This window comes from Mastigoproctus giganteus, chromosome 6 (genome assembly GCF_048544385.1).
Source record: "Mastigoproctus giganteus isolate SK-2022 chromosome 6, ASM4854438v1, whole genome shotgun sequence".
Taxonomy (NCBI): Eukaryota; Metazoa; Arthropoda; class Arachnida; order Uropygi; family Thelyphonidae; genus Mastigoproctus; species Mastigoproctus giganteus.
Window position 1 is genome coordinate 72,550,953 of NC_143580.1, and position 13,978 is coordinate 72,564,930.

General features: G+C 37.2%; 1 protein-coding gene across 4 annotated transcripts in view; it reads right to left on the reverse strand.

The window, feature by feature from the left end:
* The window catches only part of Gnf1 (germ line transcription factor 1), a 397,251-nt gene that overhangs the window by 232,022 nt on the left and 151,251 nt on the right, over window positions 1–13,978 (reverse strand). For all 4 annotated transcript variants that reach the window (XM_090376044.1, XM_090376043.1, XM_090376042.1 and 1 more), the window contains one exon: window positions 8,193–8,372. In XM_090376044.1, the coding sequence (XP_090232170.1) occupies window positions 8,193–8,372 (180 nt within the window). The remainder of the gene's footprint in view (window positions 1–8,192; window positions 8,373–13,978) is intronic.

Consider the following 13,978-nt stretch of genomic DNA (forward strand, 5'->3'; position numbering starts at 1 on the left):
GGTTTTTTTTTTTTTTTTTTTTTTTTTTTTTTTATGTAAACCCCAAACACGAGAGGTATTAGAACCTACAGTACTTAGTACCGTGCTTTGGTTGGAGGTTGAGAAGACGAAAGAAGATATTTGTTGACAATGGACTTGAACTTCTGTAGACTGTAATTTGAAGGAAATAGGTATGAAGGAAGGTTGTTCTAGAAAATGGCAGTTGAATGAATGAATAAACGATGAAGATGAAAAATTGGTTCTGTGAGTTTCAAGTTGAACAGTAAATGGATGTTGGCTGGTGGCAGCATGTGTTCGGACTGTTTTGAAAGAGAGAGCAGGAATTATAGAAGGCAATTAAGAAGAACAGTGGCCATGGAAATATCTGTAGAAGAGGCATGCAGCAGAAAGAGTACGTCTATGAGACAGCAAGTGGAGAGATTCTGTTAGAAATGAATTGTTAATTAACCTAACTGCCCTCTTCTGAACAGAATCAAGAAGCCTGAGAGAGGTTTTGGGGGCACCACCCCAGATGTGGGAACAATATTCCATGGTAGGGCAGATTTGCGATTTGTAAAGAATGAACAGCTGTTTGAAAGAAAAGTAACACCGAGAGCGAAAGAGAAAACCAAATTTTTTAAATGCAGAGGAAGCAATATTTGTAATGTGCATGTGCCAAGAGAGATTAAAAGTCAGTGTAATCCCCAAAAGAGATATATCATTTTGCCTAGAAATTGGAGTGTCACCAAAGATGAGCATAGGAGCAGAAGAATCCTTTTTGCAAGATATAAGACAAGACTGAGTTTTAGAAGGATTGAAATCAACTAAGTTGTCTTTGCCCCATTGGAGAATTACCTGGAGATCAGCATTTAAGGAATTGCTAGCAGATTTTTGAGAAGTTGAAGCTGATTGAGCAGAACAAGGTTTCTCAAAATGGAAAGTGGAATGCAATGTGCTATCGTCAGCAAAACTATGGATAGGATTTCCAGTCAATGGAAGAAGGTCATTAATATACAAGAAGAAAAGAGTGGGGGAAAGAACTGAGCCTCGGGAGACACAAGCATTAGTGGAGAAGTTAGAAGACAGAGAGCCATCTACCATCACCCTCAGCGAGCGATCACAGAGAAACTGGATAATCAATTACAAAAAACATTTAGCAAACCATAAGATGGAAGCTTGTTTAGAAGACCTTTATGCCAAACACGATCGAAAGCCTCTGAGATGTCAAGAGCAACTGTTTGTGCTTCACCGAACTTTTCCATTGAATTAGTCCATAAATGGGTAACATAGGCCAAAATATCACCAGCGGATCGACACTAATAGAATCCATATTGGCAATCGTTGATCACACGGAAGGTTTCTAGTTAGTTTAAGAGTTGGCGGTTAATTGATTTCTCCATTACTTCAGAAAAAGTAGAAGTAATTGCAATGGCAAGATAATTGGATGAGAGGGATTTGTAATCCTTTTTAGGAACTGGCTGGATATGAGCAAATTTCCAAGCAGAAGGAAAAACACCTTTGGAATAAGAATGTGAAAAAAGGCGGCAAAGAACAGGAGTAAGTTCAGGAGCACAGGTTTTGAGAACAAGTGGAGAAATACCATCAGGACCTGGAGCTTTCTTAGCATAAAGATTCGTCAAAATCCTTCTGACATCCTTTTGACGGAAGACCACAGGAGGCATTGAATGGAGAGTGTTGGGAATGGTGGGAAGTATTTTACCAAGATCATTAATACATGAGTTGGAAGAAAATGGGATGCTAGCAGGTCAGCTTTATCCTTGGCTGAAGTGACAACAGAACCATCTGGTTTGGACAGAGGTGGGAGCAGAGACGGGCAAAAGTTGCGGCCAATAGCTTTGGCAAGAGACCAGAATGCTCGGCTACCATTAGGGCAAGAAGCAAGTTTTCTACTCTTAGCCAGTTCAAACTCTAGTTTGGACTGTTTAATAACTGCTTTACAATTGTTGTGATCTTTGGCGTAAGCAGAAAATGAAACTGAAGAATTAGAAACAAGCCAATTACGATATGCAACGTTCTTCTCTTGAACAACCTTAGCAATTTATTGGAAAACCAAGGTTTAGATAAAGGACGAGATTTTAAAATGGAGCGTGGAATAAAGGATTCCATTCCTGCAAGAATAATTTCACTGACACGATCTGAGCAAACGTTGACATCAGAAGTTTTGAAACAGTAATCCAACCAAGGAAAAGAAATCTCGCAGGTCATCCCATTTTGTATTCTTGTAATGCCAAACAATAAGAGGTTGGGAATAGCTATGAGATAAAGGCTCCATTGGAGAAGAGACAATCACCAAGTTGTGATCTGAGGTGCCTAAAGGATCTCTCACTTAGACTGTGTACTTAGAAGGGTTAGTTGTGAGAAAAAGATCAAGCGTGTTGGCTGTATGGTTAGGATTGTCCGGTATTCTTGTAGGTAAATGAACAATCTGTGCAAGGTCATTGGTAATTGCAAAAGCCTCAGCATCTCAACCAGCTGGAGTTGTGAACATTAAAATCACCAACGAAAATTACCTCACTGTTAGGAAAGTTGGACTGGAGAAACTAAAGTTGCAAAGAGAGGAAGTCAAAGAGCTCCAAGTGATTAATGGAGTTCAGAGAACGGTAGAGACAACAGATGAATTTGATATAATGAGGTAGAGAGATTTTAAGCCAGAGAAGATCGAAAAGAGGAGATTCCAAATTACCATGTCTCTGCCAGGGAATATGGGAACAAACATAGGCACAAGTACCACCTTTGAGGCGAAAGGAATCATACAGCGAATAATTTAGGCAACTGAGATGAGCAGTAGTTGAATCAACCGATAACTGAGATTCTGTAAGAAAAGTACATGGGGTTTGGCAGACTGCAAGTGGAAATGGACATCGTTGAGATTAGAATTGAGACCACATATATTTGTGAAACGAATTAGGAAGTGTTTAGGAGGTTTAGATCTTTTCGCAGATAAGCTTACTCTATTAGTTTGACAATTCATGGTGTATTCAATAGTAAGAAAAAGTGAGTGGGACATGCTGTATAAAGTAATGAAATTTTTGGATAGGGCATACACATGGTAAGAATATACCCAGATCCTTGACATAATGTGGCCTTGACAATGCGTGTTATAAAAGTTTTTAATTCAATAGAATAAAGACATGCCATGTTTGGTAAAAATAGTTAACTGAATCCTAGTGCAATATTCAGAGGATGGAATCTGGTGAAAGCCGCCCTAATGTGTGTAGGGCTATGAATATGCCTCCATCGACTATTACTACAACTATGAAGAATGCTAATAAAATAAAACAATTGATGCAAAGTGATAGGTAAAATTTTTGGTGCCAGGAAACTAACCCTGTGATTTCCGATTGACTCCATTATATAAAGGGTTCTATTTGCACCTGTCCCCCCCAGGAACCTAACCCCGACATATATCGAGGGCTACCTGTATATTATTATTATTATCTGTTTCTTGCTCTGCTTTAGAATTTTATACTCACCTATATAATATATGAGTATAATAGTGATTGTACCATGTCGCAAAATTTTAGCATCTTTAAAAGTGTGCCACAACAATGAAAAAGGTTGAGAAACACTGGCATATAGGACTGGAGTCCTCACTTTAGGAAAGATGTAGAGTGCTGCTGGAACGGGTACAGAGATGGACAATGAGATTGGTAAGGGGAATAAATGGATGCTTTTATCAAGAAGGCTTCAGTTCTGCAAATTGTAGCGTCTCAAGACTAGGCACCTGTGAAGTGATCTGACTGACATATTTACAGTTTTGAATGGATTGAGCAGGCTCAATGCTGATGGTGTTTTTCTCTTGCTTATGCATGTAAGGAGGCATAATTTAAACTTATGAAGGATGGTTGTAGAATACATGTGCGGAAGTTTGCTTTCAGCCAATTGGAGGTTGATTGTTGGAATAATCTACCATCTGTTGTTGTCGAAGTGGATAGTTAGAATAAATTCAAGGAAGAATTAGACAAGCTATTGGGGGAGGATGGATAAATGAAATGGGATTTTTTTAAAAATTTTTCTTAACAAAAATTGGTGTTCTCAAGTCCCTCATTCTGACAGCTCACAGAATCTGTAAAGAAGAAAATCTCCAACATGAACTACAAACAATAACCAGACTTGCCATGAAGAACAGATTTCCTCAACACATTATTAACAAAGCCACAGAAAACATCTCCAAGACTATCACACAATCCCAAACCAGCAGGGACAGAAGAACCTCCATATGCATATCTTACATACCAACAGTAAGAACAAAAGCCGACCGGGCTAGCCGAGTGGGTCAAGTACCTGCCCAGCAACCCAAAGGTCGCGGGTTCGATTCCCGCCTCGGGCTTGGATCAAAGTACTGCAAAAACCTTGGGAGGTGCAATATGGCCACAGAAGCCGATGCGCCAACAACTACCAAAAAAAAAAAAAAAAAAAAAAAAAAAAAAATAAGAACAAAAATAGCAAGAAAAGCTAGGAAATTTGATATCTCCACCTTTTTCAAGAGTTCTGCCTCCATCAAGCAGATCTTAAAACAACAACCCATACTCCTACAACTGAAAGGTCCAATCTATAAAACAGACTGTAGGTGTGGGGGTACTTACATAGGAAAATCTTATAAAAGATTAAATTGCAGAATCAAAGAACATAAAAAAGATGTACAAGATGTACACATGGAATTTCAACAATACTAGAATTCCCTCTACAGACAACCAATACAACAGAAGGAAATTTAAGGAATTTCCTTCTGTTGTTTTCCTGTGAGGATTTTTACGAAGCCTTCTTCATAAAAATATTCAGACTCAGCAATCAACAGAAAACGGCAAGTCGAATTCAACTGGCAATATTTTCACCTTTTCAATAAGAAAATAAGAGGAAATGAAAAGAAAATAATCCAGACATCCGGAACAGTGACCTACATACAACTCCTTCCAGACCACCAAAACCAAACTGCACACTGATGTGCAGAGTATGAGAGCAAAGGTTACCCAAGGTTTCCATTGCCAGGGTCCAGGATAGAAAACTTGGTGCCATTCTATTGGCAAATGGACTTAATCCCTCACCTATAAATTGACTGCTGGCAGCATCAGCAAGTAGGAGTCTGTCAGCAGGTAAAAAGTTTAATCTTTATGTATTTGGATTTATTTAAAATTAACATCTGTTTTCTATTGTAATTCAAACTTAATACTTAAAAATTTCACTATTAATTAATAATTTTGTAATTGTAATAATTGTAACAGTTACAAAAAGAGTTACAAGTTTGTATAGTCAAACTTGTAACTCTTTCTATTGTTCTGTTTCCCAACATGTCTGATGATGGGTAGTGGCAAGATGCAACCACTATACATTAAGGTGAAGTGTCACCTTAATGTATAGTGGTTTACGCGTTTGCGTAATAAACTATATTATTAATTTCACGTGGTATATGAGTGGTATTAAATATAGTAATATCCTTATTTCATGTTTATTTAGTTTACTTTTCATTTACCTCTGTTGAGATTTATGAGAAGAAAATTATTTTCTTGGACAGTTTCTTCACTTTCTAAAACAAACAACTTAATTTTACGGATTTTCATTTGAAATTATATTTTCTACAAGAGTAAATACTTATTTTTAAATACAGGCCAAATACCGTTAGCTATTTCATAATTTTGAAGTTTGAAGGTCGCAAGTTTATATCTGCTAATGAGAGTCAGGCTGAACACAAAGATACTGAGAAAATTATCAGGGGAGCTCATTAAAAGGCATCAATTTATTTTCTCGCAGATTTGAACAAGAATACTTTTATCATCTGGGGGAACTTCCAGCCTGCCAGGACTGCAATCCGGTGTGCAATGCCGATTGGTGTTTGCAAATATATTGGCATCATAAGTACACCAGTGCTAAATTTGCCCCCCCCCCCAAGATGTATAAACATGTATTAACATGTCAGTCACTAATTAAATATTAGTGACTGACAACATTTTTCAATATTTATATGAAATTTGTTTGCTATTAGTATCATTTACAGGCAGTTCTTGCTTTGGAGTTCCCGGGTTTACGAGTTTTTTTTTTTTGTTTTTTTTTATCGTGTGGGTTTTTACGTTATTATGGTTAAATGCGTTTGCCCTTTACTGAAATCTTCAATCGTATAAAAAACAGAAATAAATCTTCTGAATTTTCTCTTCATTCCTTTTTTTTAAAGCTTCATAAACTTGTTACTCCACGCAAATCGTGTTAGTTGCAATTTGTGCGTTCCGTTAAATTTCAATTTTTCAATTTTATCTTGGAAATAAACGCCTCTTGAAGCATTTCTGAAGAAGACGACTCCTTGTGCAACAAACCAACGAGTGCCGAGCCAATAATGAGTGATCAACGAGTGTGCATTTAGTCGATGATGGAGAATAAACATTCTTCAACATTTCTAAGTCATAAATAATTTCTTTATTATTATAATTTGCTTGATTTTACAGGCTACATTTTCATTTCTTTAGATAAATCAATAATTGTTTAAACAAACTAATTTCATTGTTGATAACATAATCCCTATTTTTAACATTGTCTATGGGAAATAAATTCCCGCTTTACGAGCGCACGCTAGGAACGAATTAACTCATAAAGTTGAGAACTGCCTGTATTTCCAAATTACAGACCCAATTTTTTTAGTTATGATAATTTTGATTTGATAATCTGCACTGATAATTTTAAAAAATCTAGACAATTTCATAATTTCACAGCATTAGGAATTTTGAATTAAAAAGGATTTGTGTAATTCAGATTGGTTTATTGGTACGTAGAAATGTCACACATCTGTTTAAAACTATTTGGGGGAGGGGGGGGACTTTCCATCTTTTGTAGGAAGTTTTCGAAAAATTTATATTGAACATAAAATAATTTACAAAAAAATTTGTAATACACAAGGGGGGAGTTTGAATGTATAACATTTCAAAAAGTAACCTACCAAGTTTCGTGCAGTTTCAGTAATGTCTTTTTTTAATTATAGGTCCTGAAGTCAACAAAGTTGTGAATGAGGAAAGATGGACAAAATGAGTCCCTGTGCAGTTAACCAATATCTGGGGGAAGGGGGGGGGGGAGGAATGACTAATGCCAAAGGCATTTTCATGAGAATAAGGTAATAACACTGGAGGAGGATACCCTTCCTTTCCATGGTTAAGAAGTGGGCAGCAGAATTTAAATGAAAGACCAGCAGTGTCCATCACTCCATAAGTTGTTGGCAGTGTGCATTAACTGATGAGTGACTGACAAGTGAGAGTTTGGTACATTGCTAGCACCTTGGAAATGTCATCTGAATGTATGTATTGCATAATAACAGAGGTTCTTGCTTTAAAAAGGTGTGAGCACAATTAGCCCCAAAGTTGTTGACAGCAAAAATGCACAAGAGTTGTCAAGTCAAGTGAACGTTTGCAAGGTTTGTCTTTGTGGATGAGATGTAGTCCATCACTTTCAGCTAGAGGCAAAGGAGCTGTCCAAAGCGTGGGAACATAGCTCTCCCAGTCCAAAGAAAGAGAAGTTCTATTCCTTCTGCTGGAAAGGTGATTTCATCAGATTTCTGGGATGCTGATGAAGTTTTACTAATGGATTACTTTCAGAAAGGACAGACAGCCACAGAGAATATAATGCAGACCTTGTGAGGCATTTCCATGAAAACAAAGACAAACACCGAGGAAAACTCAGCAAAGGAGTCCTGTTCCACCAGAACAATGTGCCTGCTCACGAGTCTGTCACTCCCATGGCTGCACTGCATGAGTGAGCTTTTAATTTTTGGACTCTCCTCCATATTCATTGGATCTGGCACCATTGCACCTTCACCTATTACGAAAAAATTACCCAGCTGACATCCACTTTCCCACCGATAGTGAAATCACTGCTGCGGTAGATACATCCCTGTAGGCCAAGAGAAAAAAACAAACCTTTATTTTTGTCAATGATGCTGTAATAAACCATTACAGCAGCGGTAACGAAAAGTGTACTGACTCCAAAGGGCACTATGTTGAAAGTAACATGTTACCAGACTCCTCAAACAAATCCTTCATACTCTGGCCACAAAATTTTCAAACAGCCCTTTTAACACACTATAGTGCTTTCCATTCATTCTTAGAGTATTTTATCCTATACAACAAAGGAAACATTGCAAAAGGAAACTTCTATGATATAAATCCCCTTCTCTAATGTGTTTACTGGTAATAAAATCAATGGAATGTATTGCCTACCTTTTCAATCTTGCTAGGTCCTGCATCCCTTCCTATCACTATGTAATCAGTGCGTTTACCAACTGATCCAACAACTTTACCACCACATTTCTCAATCAAAGATTTTGCTTCATCTCTTTCTAGGGTTTCTAAAACCCCTGTGATAATAAAATTAAGCCGCTTTAAGCATCCTTCTTCACCCTAATAAGTATAATTAAAAAAATTTAAATATACTTCATGTTATAGTCTTAGCTGTATTAGTAAAATTACTCTAATGATTCAAATTTATTGAATAATTTATTAAAAGAGAAAGAAAAATTAATATCATCATATTTGGTGCATTCCAAGAAATTTTAGGTGATAAATTTAACCAACAGTAATAAATATTTAAAATTTTAACATTATTGCCATCACATTTTTGGATATATACACTGATATGCAATGGTTGTAATTACAATGAATCACTTAGGAACTTTTAGATAGCAAATAGTTAACTGCACAGGGCCAAAAAACAATCAGAATAACAATACCTAGCCAGGTGTCATTTAGATATAGGTGGTGGTGGTGGTGTAGAGGTTTAGCGACACAAGGGCAGCTGAGGCCAAAATGTGCCTATTCAAATATTTGGAATGGTGCCAGTGAGTGTTTGCCTCATTTGATATTAGATATAATCATAGTCTAATTTGTTTAAAATAAGCAAAAAGTTCATCCAGATTGGCACTGTTTCCCAATAGCTGAGTTAGTGATAAAGGTTGTTGTTGTTGTTATTATTATTTGGTTTTTAGGAGCATTAGCAACTAAGGCCATATTGCTCCGGGATATGCGGTGGTCATTCTCTGACCTTTCCACATCCTCCATATTTGGTGGTGATGGGCTCGAACCCCAGTCTAATCAAGAAGCGTGTGCTACGCACTGCTGCTCCTTCCCACCTGGCTACGGAGACACCAGTGATAAAGATGCTTGCATTTGTATCAGAGAGGAAGGTAGTATTTCTGATATGGGAATAATACGAACAGTCTAACAGAATATGTCAAACTGTAAGTTGTGATGAATAATGCGTGCATATAGGAGGGTCATTACACATGAGCAGGAACAGATGGATCATATGTGTGTGTGTGTGTGTGTCCTATGTGCAATCTTGCCAGTATTACTTCTTCATGCCTGTTTTTCCTCAAGCTGGAGCTCCATATTTGTGGTTCATGTTTAGTTTCAAATAATTTATTGTTCGCATGTCTCCCCCAAATATTTAACCACTGGTCCCTACAGATATGTTGGATACGTTTTAGGAAATCTATATAGTGTACTTAGTATAATGGAGGTGCACTGCTGTTTGGGTGCTTGGCTGCCTGGTCTGTTTTATTACCTGTGATGCCAGCATGCCCTGGAATCCAACAGAAACTTACAGTATGATTCCTATTCCTCAAATGATTTAGATGAGATCGAATTTCTTTTAATATGGAGTTAAGAAATTGTTACTTATTGCAGACAGTGCACTCATGAAGTCTGTATATATTAAACTATCAGTGTTGAGACAGATACTGATATTGTCTATAATGAGGGAAAGACTGCTGCAGCACCTACTTGCAGCATCTGATTTTGAGCTATCAGTATATATTAAGCAGCTCTGCACATTGCCATCAGCATGTCCTTTGTGCAGTTGTTTCATGTAACAGTTTTACAGGGATTGTTTTCCCCATTGTTCGAAATAGGTGTCACAGTAAGGTGGGTTTGAGGACCAAGGTGGTTCAGGTATTTTAGTTTCTTTCAGCATGTTTTCAAAATGAACGTTCCAGCAGTGCATCAATATAGAAATTTAAAGGTTTCTCTTTACAAAAATAAAGGTTTCTCTATATAGAAATTTTGGACTGGGGATGTTCGAAAATTCCCCAAAGGACAGTGCAAAGAGCACTGTACTGTATGGTATTCGTCTTGTAAGTACAGTTTTCCTAGCTGAGTCGTAGACTATTAATATAGTCTACGACATAATCCATATATATATATACACCATAATCTAGACATGACCTGATGAGCAAACGATACAAATGCAGGAGAGTATCTATCTGAGATGGTTTTGAGTATACCGAGTTTTATCAAGCAGAGAGTTCTGAGATAAGTTATGTGCATAACAAAATTTAGTTTTGTATCTAATATTAAACCTAAAAAGCAGATATTGCTAGCAAGATGGATTGGTTGGTTTTTAATTTAAGTTCAGGCTCTGGATGTAATCTGCACCTTTTACAGAAACGACTTGCAATTGTCTTTTGTTTTGACAGGTGATAACCATTTTGTACTGTCCATGTCTCTAACTTATTTATGGAAAGTTGTAACTGTCTCTCTATGCTGTTTATGTTTGGTGAATGGCATGATATAGCAAGATTGTTGGCATACATATATATTTCTACAGTTTTGGGAATATTCTGCATCATGGTATTTAGCCTAATTGCAAAGTGGGTAGGACTAGGTGTGGACCCTTGGAGCACCCCCTTCTTGAATAAAATATTGTGAAAGGACATTCTGGTGATGAACTTGAAAGGTTCTGCACTTAAGAAAGTTCTGGATGAATTTAGGTAAGTGTCCTCTCAACCTCAGAGAATACAGCTCTCGAAGAATGCCATAACTCCATATGGTATTGAATACCTTTTTGATATCTGGACTCGCCATTACTAGATGTTCATTTTTAACATATGCACTGCTGTTTGTTTGTTTGTTATTTGGTTTTTAGGAGCATTAGCAACTAAGGCAATATTGCTCCGGGATATGCGGTGGTCATTCCAGATCTTTCCGCACCCTCCATATTTGGTGGTGACGGGCTCGAACCCAGGTCTAATCAAGAAGCGTGTGCTACGCACTGCTTCTCCTTCCCACCTGGCTACGGAGGCGCCCATATGCACTGCGAATGTTAGTTTCTGCTCTTACCATAAGGTCCAAGCAGGATCTGTTCTGTCGGAAATTGTATTGGTTGATATTTTGCAGCATTTTACTTTCAAGGATCCATTTTTTAACCTTCTGTATATAATTTTTTCTAGGGGAAATTGGTTGGTTGTTTTGCAGAAGTGACTAATCCTTTCTCGTTTTGGAACGGCAAGAATTACAGAATGATACCATGAGGAAGGATAAACACATTCGAAAAATATTCGGCTGTAAAAAGCTAGTAATAAGTTTAAGGCTGTATTATTTCGATGTTTAGGCATTATGTAGTAGATTCCGTTTGGTCCTGCTGTGCTATTTGCTGTTCCCTTCAGAGCTTCTTGGAGTTCAGCTAGGATGAATGGCTGATTATAAGGAAGGGATCGGGTTGTGTTGAAATTTATTTTATATTTTTCTGCCGAGGTTTTGATTTTCAGGAAAGAATTGTTCTATGCAGATGCTGCCGATATTTGACTGAAAGTTTCTCCAAGGAAATCGCCTATTTCCTTAGGGGAAGACAGTTCTCGTCCATTCTTAATCAAGATTGGAGCAGAAAAAGGAATGCCCTTATTATTTAATTGTTGGTCATTTTTCCATATTAGCCGATGCTGGTGTCCTTCATGATGGTACTGGCAAATCTTATCCAGGATTCTTTTTTGGTTTGTATTCTGATTTGTCATGCCCTTGCCTTTTGTTTTTTTTTTTCATATAAAATGAGGTTGGCCGTTGTAGGAAACTTACAAAATAGGTTCCAACCTTAATTTTTTTTCTTGTTTTGCACTGTTACAGACCTCATTCCACCAATGTTTTGCATGTCTTTTTTGGTTTGCAGAGGACTGAGGAATTGCTTCAGAAACTGCTGCCAACATTTGTGTGGTAATGTGTTTGGTGACTTCCATCTATTGGTTGTGTTTTAATAAATTGATCATCAAAATAAACACAGACTGAATATTTTGTCCAATTTGCTTTTATGAATTTCCATTTTACTCCATAATCTGGACAGTGGGATTGTTTTGTTTGAATTTTGCAAATACAGCAGACTCTCAATTTACCGGCATCGGATTAACCAGGACACTTCAGGATTCCAAATAAAAAAAAAAAAAAAAAAAACCACCACCACCACCAGATATTTTGCAAGTCATAAATAAGCGACAAGAAGCGGTGTTATAAGTCGTCATTAGGAGATTAGTATGCCTATTATCTTGCAACCCCCACTGTCTTTACACCCGCTGCTCAAGGAAAAAAAAAACGAAATGTTTAGTTTGATAGTGCGTCGAGTTGATTGATGTGTGCAGCGCAAAAGGACAAATTTTGTTTCGTTATGCATGTCAGGGATGTCGGAATTTTTTTTGTTTTGTTTAGAAATTGCAAAAATTATGGGCAAATGCAAGAGTTGTGCCTGAAAAACTTGGAATTATTCAAAGTTTGAAAACGGTGCAGCCATTAAATCTATAAAGAACCATTAAAATGTTGGTGACCAAACCATACGCAACATTGCAAAAAATAAAGGGAAGCATCGTATTGGACAGCGAGTAGCACGTGTCAAGTTCTTTATCTATCGCCATACTTTTTACGCAGATTGCTGAACATTTTTTGATTCAGCAAGTCCCCGACTTACGTAGATTTGGACTTGAATTAGGTTTTTATAATTTTTTTATATGACTGAAGATTTCAAGTGAAGGGAACACATTTCACCACAACGTAACAACTCAAAGAATTCCAGCTATCGGTATTATCGCAAATGCAATAAGATCGAGTTTACTACCCATTCATAATTAGATGCACTAACAGAAAAGTCCAGTAACTCGGAAAGTGCAATTTTTTTTATGGCAGAGACCTCCAGAAATGTGATTTAGTAAAATGTGAACTCGTGTGGGGTGATAATAGTGAGTTTTCGCCTAACTCCTGTGAAGTTCTTTTCAGAAAATTTCATTTTAACCATTATCATGGTGCCCACTAAGAGAATAAGTGACAGTGGTACTAGTAAATCTATCAAGAAAAGGAAAGTGATCGAGTTGGATCAGAAAATTAAAATAATAAGAATGTATGAAAATGGCCAAACATTAACAAGTATAGCGTGGAATTCAGATTTGTCAGTGGCAACGGTGAACACAATAAAGGAGAAAGACAGAATACGAGAAGCGGTCGGCACCAATGAAGGTCTACTATAATATTAACCAAGGCTACGAAATACATACCAATTTTTACAATACAATAACACCTTAATCTCACCTTACATAAGAAATCCTGGAATGTATCTCTTACGTATGTCGGGGACTTGCTGTATTTTGGATTAACCAGGAAATCGTTTATCCGGGAATATTTCAATCCCGAAAAACCATCAATCCTGAAAAATCGAGTCTACTGTAATTGGAATATGATCGCTGTTGTGCAGATCACATAAGATTGACAGATCAATTGCTGAAGTGGATCCTGTGGGTAAATGAACATAAGTGCAATGGCCAGTATTTAGTAAGGTTAACTGCTGTTGATTCAGATGTGTCAATCAGATGTCCTCTTTTATCCATGCTTGAAGATCCCCACAATGGGTGATGCCCACTGAAATCTCCAAAGAGATAGAAAGGTATTGGCAATTGTACTATAAGATCTTCTAGTTCTTTTAGCATGAAAGGTCTATTTGGTAGGAGGTATATTGAAACAAGATTTGGTGTTTTTCCAAGTGCAACATGCACAGCAACAGCTTCTAAGTCAGTATGTAGAGATATGTCGAGCAGGGATTTTAGAGTGAACTAGTATTTCTACTCCTTTACGTGTGGATTTTGCAGTATTCCTGTCTCTTCTGTATATTGTGAAGTTTCTAATTGAGAGAGTTACCTGTGGTGTTAAATTAGTTTCTTGCAGGAAAACACTCACTGGATTGTACACATTGATCAGGTCAT